Source organism: Pogona vitticeps, chromosome 5 (assembly GCF_051106095.1).
Source record: "Pogona vitticeps strain Pit_001003342236 chromosome 5, PviZW2.1, whole genome shotgun sequence".
Lineage (NCBI taxonomy): Eukaryota > Metazoa > Chordata > Lepidosauria > Squamata > Agamidae > Pogona > Pogona vitticeps.
Genome location: NC_135787.1, coordinates 75,009,653 through 75,025,719, shown reverse-complemented (window position 1 = coordinate 75,025,719; position 16,067 = coordinate 75,009,653). Strand labels below are relative to the sequence as shown.

At 39.2% G+C, this 16,067-nt stretch overlaps 1 protein-coding gene across 7 annotated transcripts in view; it reads right to left on the bottom strand.

The window, feature by feature from the left end:
• PDS5A (PDS5 cohesin associated factor A) overlaps nucleotides 1–16,067 on the bottom strand; it is an 83,274-nt gene that overhangs the window by 48,753 nt on the left and 18,454 nt on the right. For all 7 annotated transcript variants that reach the window (XM_020786187.3, XM_078393985.1, XM_020786190.3 and 4 more), the window contains exons 3-12: nucleotides 15,193–15,396; nucleotides 13,879–13,965; nucleotides 13,407–13,504; nucleotides 11,084–11,210; nucleotides 10,157–10,237; nucleotides 8,536–8,676; nucleotides 5,682–5,797; nucleotides 4,251–4,345; nucleotides 3,126–3,271; nucleotides 1,745–1,896 (exon numbers count right to left, since the gene is read on the bottom strand). In XM_020786187.3, coding sequence (XP_020641846.3) covers nucleotides 1,745–1,896; nucleotides 3,126–3,271; nucleotides 4,251–4,345; nucleotides 5,682–5,797; nucleotides 8,536–8,676; nucleotides 10,157–10,237; nucleotides 11,084–11,210; nucleotides 13,407–13,504; nucleotides 13,879–13,965; nucleotides 15,193–15,396 — 1,247 coding nt within the window. The remainder of the gene's footprint in view (nucleotides 1–1,744; nucleotides 1,897–3,125; nucleotides 3,272–4,250; nucleotides 4,346–5,681; nucleotides 5,798–8,535; nucleotides 8,677–10,156; nucleotides 10,238–11,083; nucleotides 11,211–13,406; nucleotides 13,505–13,878; nucleotides 13,966–15,192; nucleotides 15,397–16,067) is intronic.

Here is a 16,067-nt window from a genome sequence, read left to right as displayed (position 1 = left end):
TCAGATATGCAGATGATACCACTTTGATGGCAGAAAATGCAGAGGAATTAAATAACTTCTTAATGAGGGTGAAAGAAGAGAGCGCAAAAAATGGTCTGAAGCTCAACATAAAAAAAAACCTATGATCATGGCCATTGGTCCCATCACCTCCTGGCAAACAGAAGGGGAAGATATGGAGGCAGTGACAGATTTTACTTTCTTGGGCTCCATGATCACTGCAGATGGTGACAGCAGCCACGAAATTCTAAGATGCCTGCTTCTTGGGAAGAAAATAATAATAAACCTAGATAGCATCTTAAAAAGCAGAGACATCACCTTACCGACAAAGATCAACATAGTCAAAGCTATGCTTTTTCCAGTAGCGATGTATGGAAGTGAGAGCTGGACCATAAAGAAGGCTGACCGCCAAAGAAATGATGCTTTTGAATTGTGGTGCTGGAGGAGACTCTTGAGAGTCCACTGGACTGCAAAGAGAACAAACCTATCAATTCTGAAGGAAATTAACCCGGAGTGCTCATTGGAAGGATAGATCCTGAAGCTGAGGCTTCAGTACTTTGGCCATCTCATGAGAAGAGAAATCTCCCTGGAAAAGACCCTGATGTTGGGAAAAAGTGAAGGGAAGAGGAGAAGGGGACAAAAGAGGACGAGATGGTTGGACAGTGCCATCAAAGCTACCAACATGAATTTGACCCAACTCCGGGAAGCAGTGGAAGACAGGAGGGCCTGGTGTGCTCTGGCCCACGGGGCCATGAAGAGTCGGACACAACTTAATGACTAAACAACAACAAAATATTAAGCAAGAAAAGCAAGAAAGAAATAAGTGGTGCAGTCTCAATAGCTTCCTGTCTTTGCCTGGACTTTAAAGCTCTACAGCCTGTTTCATTTGGAGAGCTCCATATACTGATGAAGGTGAAAGTCTATCCCAATATTATTCCTACAGAATCAGACCCTTCAGCACAGATGTAGACAGTGGTAGCACAGCAACCAGCAGTGACTCTTTGGAGAAAGCATGTCAAGAACATGCTGGTTCTAGAGCCAGTAATAGCCAGGTACTGCACAACATCTGGAACACACTCTCTGTTATTCAGCAAAAAAAACCCCAATGCCCTGGTAAGTCCAATACTAGGCAACACATGCCAAAACAATTTTAAGTATAGTGGGGATTAATTCTGATTTACCTCCAACCCAAGGCTTGTGGGTAATTATGATAATATTTTATGTTTTGTTCCAAACCATTTTGGAAGCATCTACAGTCTGAAAAATGGGATTTGAATAAAGTTGTGGCAGAGACAGCCATGACAAACCCACAAGCTACTATTGCCTTGCTACCTCTTAAAATTAGACCTGATTCAGATACCAGAGAGCCCTAAACTCCTTTTCTCTTGCATGACTTAAGCCACTGGTAATCTGGCATATTTTTAAATTTGTGCAAGCTAATCAGCATTAACCACAGCAAATGACAACTGAAGCACTCCAAGGCTTGGTTCCTGGCTTACACAGAGGCTTTACTCAGTGATAACCAAATTCTGCCTAATTAAAAAAAATCTTAGCAAACAAATCTCTAAAGGAATTAGGAACAAACTTGCAAGACCTTAGGGATGCTCCTGATTACATAAGACATAATTTGAAAGAAATTTTGTGGTGATCAAACTGAGCTATAGGATATTTTTAATAGCTTCTTTGGAATAAATGTGTAGCTTGTTTTTCATTTAAATCTTAGGAAAGTGCTTCAAAATGGACTCACTTGTCATCAATGCTATTTTGATAATATATGTGCAAAAGTTTATCCTTTATCCAGCTCACTTTCTCTGCTGCATCTTTTCCAGCTTCAGCATGAAGGCAGTATTTCTTATATAACTGGGCAAGACCCATCATTGCTTCTTTTCTTACTCGCCACTTCAAAGAAACAATAAACATTTAAACATCACAATTATTTTATCCAGGAAGTTATGCTTAAAATATTTTCGCATTAAATATCAGGTATAACATCCCTGAAATCTTTTAACTCTAAGTTGCAAACCTAAGGGTCATTAATGGTAGGTATAAAAACACTGCAGGTAAAAAAAGAAGCGTGGCACAACACCTACCCACAACATACGTCCTTTTCACTTTTAATGACCTGAACAGTAACTAACAGGACTGAATAATAATATAAATAATAAATTGATCATTCTTTGGCTGAAATGTTATTAATTTATTTAATACATCAAATTCTAAGAGGCAAAAATAACACTGGATAGCAGCAATATCAAAACTGGTTTGGTACCACTGTTGAAAAAAGTGACATGATAGCGGGAATAATTTCTTGCTCTCACAAAGATCAAATTCAAGGTGCTTATGTTAGTATTTAAAGCCCTTAACATTTTAGGACCTTGTTATCTGTCTGAGCACCTCTTCCTCAAAACATCTACCTTTCCCACCCGCTTATATTGAGATGCTCCAAGAGGCCACCCTGGAGGAGACCCGGAAATCTACTACCCGCAACCGGGCCTCTCTGTGGTGGCCCCTTCACTCTGGAATTCCCCTCCACCAGAGGTGCGGTTGGTCCCAATCCTATTGGGTTCCAGGAGGCAACTTAAGACCTGGTTGTTCTCCCAAGCCTTTCTTTAGTTTGCTCCAAACCAAGTAATGCTGTGCATCCCTCTTGGCCCACCTGCCATGAATTCTTTGTAGTTTATGTGGCTCTTTTGGCTACTGCATGCTTAGGATCATGCTTATCTGGGTCCTGGAATTTGGAACTTTTTTCTTTTGCTATTTTTATTTCTTTCCTTTCCTATTTGTTATTGCCTTCTATTATTTTTACGTCTTGCTATTCATTTGTTTGCCACCCATAGTAGCTTTTCCTATGAGTTTGGCTGGATAAAAATGTAAATAAACAAACAAACAAACTCTTGACAGGGATATGCTGTTGATACATTTTTCTGCATGCATAATCTGCCTAACCCCTATAATCCTACCCTAGAATTAAAAGGGAATGTTGAGTATTAAGTGACCATTTCAAAAACTATCGTTTCTATTTTGATGCACCAGGCACTGCCTCATAACATGAAACCACCATTATGTCCCATTAGGTTAAGAGCTGTTAGGTTACCGTACTATTATCTGTTATAGTCAATTCACCTTACCCTTTTGTCCAGTGTTCTTTCTCTGACAAATCCAAGTAGTTGGTCATTAACTAAAGAGAGATCTCTCTTGCCAGCAGTTATTATTGTAACAATGACATCATGCCGAATGGCTTCTTCTGGGTCATGTGATCTAACCTTTAAGTACTCTATTGCAAAGAGAAAAAAATTGTGTTTTGTACTGAAAATTTTAGCATATTCTAGACTTCTGGTTGAAGTTAAAGAGTAAAAAATATAAGAATTATTGATGAATTCCCATTGCTGCAACTTACACTACATAAGGCCACTGATAGCTTTGGCCTATGGCAATTTTTTAGAAATAAAACATTTTCATCTTCACACCCAAGGTCCCAAGATCCCTACGTAATCCTTTTCATCACTGGGAAATCTCAGGACTTTTGGAAGAGAATACAGAAAATTGTAATTTCTGAAAAATTGTCACCACTATGTCATTAGCCTTAGATGATACACGTTATGGCAGCAGGATTACAGTAATTAAGCTGTATAAAATACTTGGCAATATTGAAATGGGCCTTCGCTGACATCAGTGGAATTTCTTTCCAAATAAACCCAGAAAGGCATATCTGACATGATGAAGTTAACTAGGAAAGCAACTGGAGATAAACAGATTCTACTGCATACAAAGCATGAGGCATTAGGAGTTCAATCACATTAGAAACAGAGTAAGAATGTTATTTGAATACATTCTTTCCCTAGCAGAGCGTCTTGTTCTTCGTATCAAAGCTTTGCTTTTTTATTTCCAACTGATTAGCAGAATAATCAAGTCACACATTGGCGTACTTCATGCTTATTTTGTAGTTTTAGAAGTAGCCATGTTAGTTTGTGCAAGCATATCAGGGAACACCAAAGAAAAATAACAATAAAAAATAAAAAAAACTTATGATACTGTAAAGATTGTTATAATTGAATGCGAGCTTTAGGTAAAATACAGAGATCACACAGTAAACATTCATGTCCAGCTTTAAAATACAGTGGCATATGGTTGCATTTCGCACATACAATAATTTATGATATATTGCTATCTGTCATACCATGTTAGTACCCTGAAATCTTAATCCCTGCACTCTTTCGTTTAATTATTCTAATCCTTGAATTAAGAGAACTCACCAGTGAGGTCTTTTGCTAAATCTGGATGGTTCATTAAGCAATGACTTGCAAATTTCACACTTTCTAATCTCACAGGAACATGGATATCATTAAATCTGGAGAGGAAAATACTAGTTTACAATTATTTTTGTAGTGAATATTTAGAGAGACACACAAACACACAAAATAAATATGCCAGATGGCAATGCAAGCAAATGCTCAAACAGAATAAAAAGTAGAAAATGCTTATTGAAGTACAATTTAAAAAACAGGCAAAGTTGCACTGAAATGGTTAACCATACAATTATTGCAAGCCGCCTAGAGTGGTCTGGTAGTCCAGATAGGCAGGGTATAAATAAATAAATAAATAAATAAATTCAACCTCATTCTTTTTAAATCAGAGACAAAACTATCTATTCAGTCTACACAGCTATCAAAACAAAACAAATGTTTATAGGTCTGTTTACTGTTGGGAGTTGTGTTTTCAAGGAGGTAGGAAGAATATATTGCATAAAGGCAGCAGGGAAACACCACAGGCCTCAGTGAAATTCTACATAGTAATTTTGACACTCTGAAATGTTTTGATTCAAAACATACCAAACTAATTTCAGATTAAAGTAACAATGGCTGAAATCTATTTGCTCTGCTATGCATGCCAAAGTCAAAAGGTGGAAGATACAGTTGCTTTACACTGACAGTTAACAATTAAAAAGTACCGTATTTTTCCGTGTATAAGATGCCCCCATGTATAAGATGCCCCCCATTTTTCTAACTCCAAATTAAGAAATCTAAGTGGGGCTCAGCAAGTGAAGGGGGAAAGAGATCAAAGCGCTTTGATCCCTGCTTTCCCCCTGCACTTTCTTGCGAAGAAAGTGCTTTTCCCCTCCACTCTGCTCGCAAGAAAGTGGAGGGGGAAAGCAGGAATCAAAGCACTTTGATGATTCCTGCTTTTCCCCTCCATTTTCTTCGCAAGAAAGTGGAGGGGGAAAGCAGGAACCATCAAAGTGCTTTGATTTTTGCCTTCCCTCTCCACTTTCTTGCAAGGAAAGTGGAGGGGGAAATCACTTTCTTCAAAGGAAGGAATTCCTCCCTCCTTACTTCCGTGTATAAGATGACCCTCAATTTTTAATCTAAAAGATTTTAGACGAAAAGTATCATCTTATACACGGAAAAATTTGTAATTGTTGGGATTTTTAGAGGTGCACACATCCGCTGGCATGGCGTGTGCTCTAGAACCTCAGCACAGACACATCAGCTGCCAGCTAGAAAGAACCAGATGTTATACTTTTTGCCTTCTGCACATGTAACAAACCAACAGGATTTCAGGTATTATGTATCTAATAATCTTGAGCACACCAAAAGCAAATATTAATGAACTATCTTAAAATACACTAACATGGTAAGAAAACTGTTTTTGAGATCAACTAAAATTTTAATTGTATGTTCTCTCACCTGCCAAGAAAACACTGCCAAAGAGGACGGTTCTGTGTTGCAAGGTCAGAATCTTTAGACCCAAACAACTTAGCTAAAAGCCTTACAACAGCTAAACGCTCTTCTCCGTCATTGCTCTACAGATTGAAAAAGAAAGAGGAGCTTTTCTGTATCTGGCAAAGTTAAACTGAAATATACAGACCAAGTTTATATAATTTAGGCAATGGATTCAAGTCTTTAAATTCACAAAAATGCCAGAAAATGAAAATATTGGAACTTTAAGTCAAAGATTTCACATGAAATTCTATCCCAGCATGATTTATATCACTCCTTCTTAAGAGTCACAGCTTGTCACTCATTATAGAACTTCACTGGAAAGTGACATCCCCATGATCCTAGCTGTAACAGAATTACAGTGGTGCCTCGCTAGACGATGATAATCCGTTCCACTGAAACCGCTGTTTAGCGAAATCATTGTCTAGCGAAAAGCATTTCCCCATTGGAATGAATTGAAACCTGTTTAATGTGTTCCAATGGGGAAGAATCGTTGTTGTCTAGCAAAGATCGGCCATAGGAAAGCCGCTTTGCGAACCGCCGATCAGCTGTTTAAATCACTGTCTTGCGAAGCTTAGGTCCCGAAAACACCTGTTTGCGAGTGCAGAGGGAGCTTTCAAAATTGCTGTCTAGCGAAAATCAGTTTGCGAAGCAGGGACCAAACATTGGCCAGTGAAATTCCCCCATAGGAATCACTGTTTTGCGAATCGCTATAGCAATAGCAAAAAGCCAATGTCTAGCGAAAAAACTGTCATGCGGGGTAACTGTCTAGTGAGGCACCACTGTACTTACACCACATATTGTCTTCACACCCCTATTCCCCACTACCTAGAATGTGGAGATTCCAATCTGATGGCAACGAGTTAAGGCATTCTAGTTTTTACAATAAGAGCAGAAAGCACTCACTAGCAGGATGTTGATTTTTAAATTATTCAGTGAACTTCTCTCATTTTGCCTAAGCACACTCCTGTTAGCTTCTAGCTCCCAACTAACTGCATAAAGCACCTTATGGTTCTAACAAGGAAGCTCTTCATCCTCCATTTCAGGGCGAAATACTGCCTTGGACCATAGACTGATCCTACCTATGAATTGAACATTCAGTACTCTTTAGTCGCCATTACAATTCATGTAACATATATGCCACTTTTTGTTTAATACCTGCTCTACATTCTGTTCCCACCACACAATCCAATCATCCTGTGCTATTGAAAAAGGTCTTCTTAATTCAACGATCTATAGCGCCTGTTTCCAACTACAAGACAACTGTTCCAGGAATGTAAGGAAATGCTGCTACTATAATTCACCAATGAATAAAGTTTTAAGGATTAATATGCTTTGCATGAATCTAATGCTAATGCTGCATTAAAACATTTGGCCAAAGCATGAAACCATTACAGTCGAAATAGGTACTTTGATCCATTCTTACGAGGCCTGATGAGCTTCCCCTATGATGAATTTGGCCCTAAATTGAAGTTCTGATACAGTGGTGCCTCGTACAACGAGTGCCCCGTTTAACGATGAATTCGCATAGCGATGGCATTTTTGCCATTGCTTTTGCGATCGTATACCGATGTTGCCTATGGGGAAAAATGGCTTTGCGATGTTTTCCCCATAGGCACCATTTTCCCCCAGCTGAGCGGCGGGAGCCTCTCCGAAGGAGTGCTCCCGCAGCTCAGCTGGGGGAAAATGCTTGCGGTGGCCTCGGAAGGACCCTTCCGAAGGGTCCTTCCGAGGCCACCGCTGGGATTCCCCTTCCCCGCGGCCGGCTTCCCCGGCCATGGTCGGACTCTCAGGAGTCCGACCATGCATGGGGTAGCCTGCCGCGGGTCGGATCCAAGCCGCGGGGAGATGGTGGGGGGATCCGGATGGATCCCACCACCCTCCCCCCGCGGCCTGAGAAGGGTGGGAGCCATGGCCGGACCCCCGCGGCCTGAGGAGGGTGGGAGGCATGGCCGGACTCTTTGGCAGCCACCGCGGCTCGGATCCGAGCCGCGGCGGCTGCCGAAGAGTCCGGCCATGCCTCCCACCCCCCACCATGGCTGGACTTCCGATCTCCCCCCCACACACCGGGCGGCTTCTCCCGCTGCTCCCGATGGTGGTGGGGGGAGATCGGATCGGCTTCTCCCTTTCTTCGGAGCAGCCCGGCTCCTCCCAAAGGGCTGCCCCGAAGTTGCTTGCAGCAGCGGAAGAGGTGCCCGGTGGAGGAGAAATGACAGATCGGCTCCTGCCTTCTCCTCCACCGGGCACCTCCTCCGCTGCTGCAAGCACAGTCGGGGCAGCCCTTTGGGAGAAGCCAGGTGGTGGGGGAGAAGGCAGGAGCCGATGCCGTCTTCCCCCCCTCCCCCGAGGCTTCTCCCAAAGGGCTGCGCCCGATAGTGGGGGAGAAAACCGGATAATCCGTTCCTATTGGAACGGATTATCCGGTTTTCAATGCATCTCTATGGGAAAACACGTTTCACTTAACGATGTTTTCCCATAGCGATGTTTTTTTTTGGAACCAATTAACCTCGCTATGCGAGGCACCACTGTAGTTTTATTATTCTATTGGGCAATGGTTATAACTCAAACAACTACTTCAGGCATGGGCACAATTACAGCTTTGATTCACCGTTTATCTATATTATTAGTTTCTGACTGGTTTTGCCAAAAAGCATAGAAAGTTGCTCTAGTTAAAGAAAAAAAGGTCAGTCCCACATTTGTTCACAAACTAACCAGAATTAGTTACTCTAATTGTCAGTTACGTCATTAATCTGTCCCTAAAACACACATATTGGGGGCCTCCATATATAAAGGATATAAATTTCAAAGCAATTTAGCTTACCTTTAGTTTAAATTCAAGCTGTGGCATGACACACAGCAATAAATTAGGATCAATAGCAAAAAGCTCTTGTATCAGGTCAAATACATGTTCTGACAAATCACTTACAGAAGACTTTCCTAGTACTAGAACCTGGTTAAAAAACTAGAAAAGAAAAAAATAGTTGTTAAAAACAACATTTCTAAAATACTATTTTAAAATAGTATTGAGCATGTGTTCACAAATTTTTGCTGACCTTCACAGCCAGCCAGGATTTGACTTTGCCACCAACACCAACGCCCCCATATCAAAGAAATGGCTAAAGTCTCGTGTTTAACATCATGCTGAGCTTCACAATCATTCACACTCAATGAAACATGCAAGCAAAGCCACCAAAAGCCAAAAAAAGAGAGCAAGAACTATTGAGATTTCCTGCAGGGTGCTGCTGGAATAAATCACAGCAAGACGCACAGACCAGAATGGCTGACTGGTAACAAGATAGCTAGTGTTTGCATTAAAACATCCTCTTTTTTTCTTTTCTTCTTCTTTTTGCTAGTTAGTGAGACATATACTGTACCCATGAAGCCATGGGAATTCAGGGCATTTCTAATTAATTTTACCTAATTCAATAAAATCAGAAGCACTTTCAGTGCAGTTTTTCTATCATAAACATATTTATGCTTCACATCTACACTGATCCAACTTCAGTCTGATAGCGCTAGCATGTAAGTGTGTATTGATACTAGTGTGTATTGATACCAAGCTATAAAACAAGTCTCACACAACCCTCACTGGTGCTAAGAAAACTGTGTTGCCTATCACCTCTATTCTTTTTGCCCTGATACCAACAGTAGGGCAATAGAGAACTCTACCAAAAACAGCTGCTGCTCCTAGAGTGGAATTTTGCAGGCACAGGGAATCCTGCAAGTGGTGCCAGTTTTCAGCAGCAAAATTTAGGAGTGGTACAGCGCCAGTGTGTCCAAAGACTCCAATAGGCCCCCCCAACCAAGGAAGTTACTCACCGGTTTTACAACCATTTTTCACCCAGAAGCTCAAATTTGTTCAGAATTCATTTGCTATCTACTGACACAAGCACTGCTCCAGCACTTCTGTTATTTTCTGTCCATATATACATATTTTCCAATTATGTTACATCATCAATACATATGCTGTTTTATCTAATCAGGCAGTGGCCTAACACCTTCTAGAATATAACATTCAGCAACTGCCCTATGACAATTTAGGTTAGTTTCTCTATCTACTGCCAGAAAAGACATTAAGACCAATTTGTAGCAGCCTAAATGCTGCTCTGTTTTCCCAGTAAGCAAAGTCAACTTGATGTGAGCAACAGTCCCACTACTCTCTTATGTAGTCACAATTATATGGGCTGGTATATTTGCTTTCTTCCTAACAGAAACTAGGAAAGGGAGAAGAGCATGTGTGTTGAGGGCAACAATAATTCTTTATCCAATTTTGATTGCCTAAAGGGGTGAGCAAAAGAGTGTTTTTGCTGCTGGGTTTACTGGGACTACTATATACGACTGAAAAGGTGCCAATTCCAATTTTCAAGAGTGTGGAAAAGCATAAGCAATGTACAATATTATTTGGTAACAATCACTGGAATGATAATGCATATATTACATACATTGGCAATGCATGGCTCAATGGTCTGGACTGTCCTTTTCAAGAGGACTTTCGCAAGATCAAATGCCTGTTTATTAAGGTTCTAGAACAAAGAGAAAAAGTGCTAAGAAGAAAAATCCAGCAAACAGAACAATAGATGAGTGAACCATTTTTAACAGAAGATAAAGTACAATCTCTACAAAATGCCCCCTATACAAACAATGCTATATATATTCCATATTGTCTAAAATTAATAATAGTTTCATAGAAATTTCTGCTCAAAGCATCTCTCAAAATTAGCAGGCATTACAGTCATTTTGCAAGATTACTTGGTGCTGAGAAAAAAGTATAAATAATGTCTGATGAAAGGGAACATTTACATATGTCTTTAAAGCAAAACAGACCTTCACTAGTACAATTTTTTTTCCTTTGACAACTGGAAGTAGATTAATGGACCTCATCTTCATACACCCAACACCTCCCCCTTCTTTCATTAAAAAGACATAATTTCACTGTAGTATTGGTTTTATATATCCTCAAAATCTTCCTGAAACCATTATTTAAATATCTTCGATTAGAAAGAGCTGTAACACACTTACTGGTTTCTGATTCAGCTCTCTGAATTTAAAACCATTTTGACAGGCTTACTGATTCACAAGCTGTGAATTACACACACCAAAATTGACAGATGGAGGGCCCTAGTCACTATCTCCAATTTAACAGCTTTTCCATATAATCTCTTCCAAATGCTTCCCATATAATCACTCCCAAATGCTTTCCAAAACCTTCTGTAAGTTGCCAACAGCTCCTTCCACACTACCATTAGTTTGCCCAGGGTTCTCCTCTGAATGAACTTAATACTCATGCAATCAGCTGTGAAAAGAGCATCTTAACATAAAGTAAAGCCAGGAGGAAAGAGAGGACAAAGGTTTTTTTACACTTTGCAAACCTTGTGTGCAGGGATGAGGTTGATAAGAATTGAGTCCAATAGTTCTTGTGTCACTCCATCTCCTTCCATGATGATAGAACTCATCAAATCTAGCATGTGCATTTGTACTTTCTGATTGTGGCTATTGCTAAACATAGCATCAACATTAAAACAAATTAGATGAATGGTACAAAATTAGCAAACTGAAAACCCCAGTACTATACAATTAAATTATACATTCTTTAACACTAATTTTTAAATTAAGAATTGTATCACTAAACACGTTTTCTCCTTAAATCCAGTCACAATTGCTTAGTTGTTGTTTCTCCCCCACAAGCACCTCAGTATTTCAAACAGTGATTTGTGATAGCCTTGTTTACTTCTAGCAGTAATATTTCTTATCATAATCCTATTGTTATGAAGAAAGTAGACATCACAGAAATTCCTAATATTCCCATCTCTTCATGCAAAATAACCATGACTTTCAGGTGTGAGGGCCAACCTTTTCTCCCAATTTAACAATGCCTGACTACAGAATCCTCACCTTAAGAGATGGGTGGGGAGGGAGACGAAGAAAAAAAATACCTTGTTTCTGCTTTCCCTCTAAGACAACCTTTGCAATAGAAAAACTGGTGACTTTGGGGAATGTAGGAAAAAGTATCTCTAAAAAATTGCATGCTCTTTCTGTAGGGGTGAAATGCTTTTTGAAGGCAAGTTTCACTCATTCAAAATACCAGGAATTGCACAGCATAAAGATCTTAATGCAAGACAATCCACAGAGTTAGAAAATGAGTAATCCTTTCCATTCTGTAGAGCTATACAGTGCTCAAGATTCCTAGCAGATGCCACTATTTTCATAAGAAGAGCATACAAAATTGCTGATTGCTTGTGGATTGTTGCCAGCTTTCTTCTGGTGGCTGGTTCTAGTTTGGTGTAGATAGTCACAAAAGACAAAAGTCTGTTTCCGTCTAAATTATTCTTTTCATTTATTTGGTTGTTACAAAGTTCATTCTATTTTCATTTTTACAGCATCTCTATGGCAAGACACATGTGGCTCAGCAGCACAGAGTATAGCACCAGCAACATAGAGTATAACCCTTAGTGGGCTTTGTTCTGATAAAACAAAGGCTTTAGTTTTTTTAAAAATGTATAAATATATTAAACAATTTAAATAGTATAGTTTTAAGTTCTAACTAAATTATGACTGAAGCATTCTATGTTTCTAAAGCAGTAAAATAAGTTTAGGTTTGATATAAAAATAATTGCATATATTATCATTTTCCACCAAATTTCCATTTTTCCTTGGGAAAAAACAAAAATGGGCTTTTTCTGCATTTCAAAATTACTCAAAATTTTACATTTACATTTCTATCTCTACCTCACAAGCATAATTAAAAGGAATCACAATCTTCTATGGAAGAAAGCAAAGGGTGATACTTGGGGACAAGGCTGGAGGAAAAGAAAAAAAACTGCCCCATTTCTATAGGGAAAAGTGGATTTCATTGTCTGCCCAATGGCAGTTAGCTTATTTCACCCCACAGTACTTAATTGGAGCTATCAAACCATGGACCAGTTGGGGGGGCACCCTCCCGCTTGCTGGGGTGTGTGATTTGCTTGCAGGTGGGCGGGGCATATGCTTGCGCACATGAGCAGATGGGCAGTGTGCACTCACGGGTGGGCAGGGCACCCTCAAGCACATGCACGGATGGGATGGGCAGGCCATGTGTGCGGGGGGGAGGGCGGGTGATCTGTCTCTGCGGCCCAGTCCTGCCAAGGCCATGGACCGGCACCAGGCTGCAGACCGGAGGTTGGGGACCCCCACTATAGAGAACCAAACTCATTCAGTGTAATTGCGTTATAAATTTTTATATGTGTGTTGTACTCCATGTTGTAAGCCACCTAGAGTGGTCGAAATGACCAGATAGGCGGGGTATAAATAGAATAAATAGAATAAATAAATAGAATAAATAAATAGAATAAATAAATAGAATAAATAAATAGAATAAATAGAATAAATAGAATAAATAAATAAATAAATATCCCTGTTCAGTGCCTAGGTTTAGTGTAACTCTGGAAACCATCCCTTATATCTGCATTGTAAAATGACCTCTCCACTTATAGCATATTATGGTTAGCAATTTGCACTTTCCACCTAAATCCGTTTTTCTATCCATTTCTTTCAACAGCCCCCAAAATGCACTTTACTGTTGTTTCTATTGGTTTATAAAATCATATTCTAATAAGCTATATAAACACCACGTTGCACTGGAAGAAAAACATAATTAGCATACCATGGTAATCTGTTATTTTTTGCTGCTCAAGAGTCCAAAGGGATCTCACTTACTTGATAACTGAAAAGAGCGTCCTAAAAAGCTGAATAAAAATTTCATTGCAATCTTCCAACTCAAAGCAGATGTTGTAAGATTTAACCCAAGCTAAATTCTATAAAAAAAGAACATTAGATTATAATTTTAATCTAAAATGTCAACAAACAGCCAGCACACTTCAAAGTAGTGTGCCAATGTGATCAAAATAATAGTTATCTAAAATCAGAATTTGTTAGCTGCTAAATTCAGGCAGCATGGCATTTATCATTTATGTACTATGCATTCTTATGGTTCAAGCAATCCAACAGCTTCACACATTGGCACATTCTGTGTGTGCTTCAATAAAGATACCATTGATAAAGATTTAGGATTAGAATTAGAAGTAATTAGAAGTAATTATTTAAAAGAAATTGGGGACAAGCATATAGGCACAACTCCCATAAACTCTGCTGAACAGTAAAATGCAAAACAAGGCAATTAAAATGTTACCTCTAACAAGTAAAAGTATCTGTTAAATTGGGGACTTTTAGTATCTTCTAGTCCTTTCAACTGCCTTGTAATAAACAAGAAAATATCCTGCAAAACAAGGAAAAATAATTGAAAAAGCTTTTTAGAAATACAGTTTAACCTACAATTAAAGGCAATTCACTGTGGATATACTTAGTTTTGGGGAAATGTCTCAAATGCCTTATTTAGACACAGAACCAAACTATGGTTTTATTTGGGAACACAATAAGGTGACCCTTTGGTTCACATGCTCCCCACCATCCTCACATTCTCTCATTGTAAGGAGAGCAGAAGTTGACACTTGCATTTTTTTTTTTTTTGCTATATCCAACTGCACTGTACTGTGTTATATTTAAACCCAGGAAAGCTCTGTCTTAACTACAGTTTCTTGAAACAACCAAAGTTGGCATACAGTTTGTTCATGTCTGAGAAAACAGACTAAACAAAAAAGTAGCAAAGCTACTGTTCTTCCTCACAGCACTGTTGGAAAAGATGGGGTATATGTGAATGTGAATTTATTTATTACAGTCGGGTGACCAGCTCATAAAACATATATGGCTAAAATAGACAAAATGCAATTTAAAAAGTGTACAACAGTTAATTAGTTGTGCACTAGTTATAATATATGGGGAGAATCAGTTACAGCATTTTTATAGCTATCCTTTGAACCAGGAAAGAGTGGTCTTTTAGGTCAGATAGGCGGGGTATAAATAAATAAACAAACCATTGGATTGTCTAGGGCAAACTGGTTTGGACAGGGTCTTTGGGATATAGGGAGTCCTTCCTACATACAGTTGTAAACATTTTATCCCTTTGGTTGGGACCACAAAATTTCTCTACACTCGACAATAAACCACCCTCATGCTAAAACCAGTCATCCTGTGACCTCAATAAGGGAGCACTGTGCCATTGCTGCTGCACAAAATTTTGCTGCAGAGCGTATAATAAGGGAGATGAGGTATATGTGAAGTCCAAGTGTCTGAAGTACTGTGTCAAAATCATGTTGCTTGGCATAGTAAATTGCACAAGAGCAGGCCCACTGAATCAATAGGTATTTAGTGAGCCAACTCATCTGGAAGTTCGTTTGATTCATGTAAGCCTACTCTAAATGCAACTTACTACAGTAAAGTAAATCTTAGTGTAGGCCTATTTGAATCATGGAGGAGATGACTAACCAAATCCCCACTGACTCTAGTGCAATTTACTATGCTAAGCAACAGGATTTTGGCCAGTAACTTGTTCATCTTCCTGAATATACAATGGCATAGGTAGAGATTATCTACAAAAGTATTTTACCTTGAGTTTGTCATGGGAAGTATATGGTGCTTCTGGGGCATAAATTCTAAAGATATCAGCCAAGCAACATGCTACAAGAAGACGGACATCTTTATTAGGATTCCTGAGGAAGAATTCTGATGCAAGGTGCAAGGCTAATGGGAGATATTGTTGTTTCTCATCTTCTGCATCCTGGTCCATATCCATAAATGTTTTCACTACCATCTAGTGAGAATAAAGACATAACATTACTATTCAAATTTTCTATTACATGTTGCAAACTCCAACTTGTAAAAGGATTTATTGTGATAAACAAGTTTCAAAGAAGTAGCACTGTTTGTCTCAGCATGTTGGCAGAATTAAAGGTGAAAAAGAAAAAAGAGTAAAAGAAAAACAAAACATTGTGGTACTTCAAAAACTAACAGATTTATTTCAGTGTGGGCTATTGTGGATCAAAATCCATTTCTTCTGATACAATGTGAGGTTCGTGAAATCCTGCTCCCTCCCAAGACTTCCTTCCTTCTCACATCAGCAGAGACACAGATTTTATATCAACAGATTTATTCATGTTAACAAATGCAATATTTCCTTCATTTTTTTACCACAACTGAACTCGACTTTTTGTTCCGAGTTACTAGTCCAATTCTTAATATCATCCAAAATTGAAACATTATCTTGAATTGAACTAACAGCTGGCATTAACAAGTCCTCCATAACAAATTAAGAGGAGACATTCCAACTAGAAAATGGAATGATCTGTAGAAAACCCATTCCACACTGGGCTCCCATACTCTTTTGTTCGGGTCTCTCCGGATTCCGGGAGGTAACTGGGTCTTCCCAGGGCTGTTCCCACAGGAATTCAGGCATCTCTGGTAATTGGCTTCTTGGGCAAACCA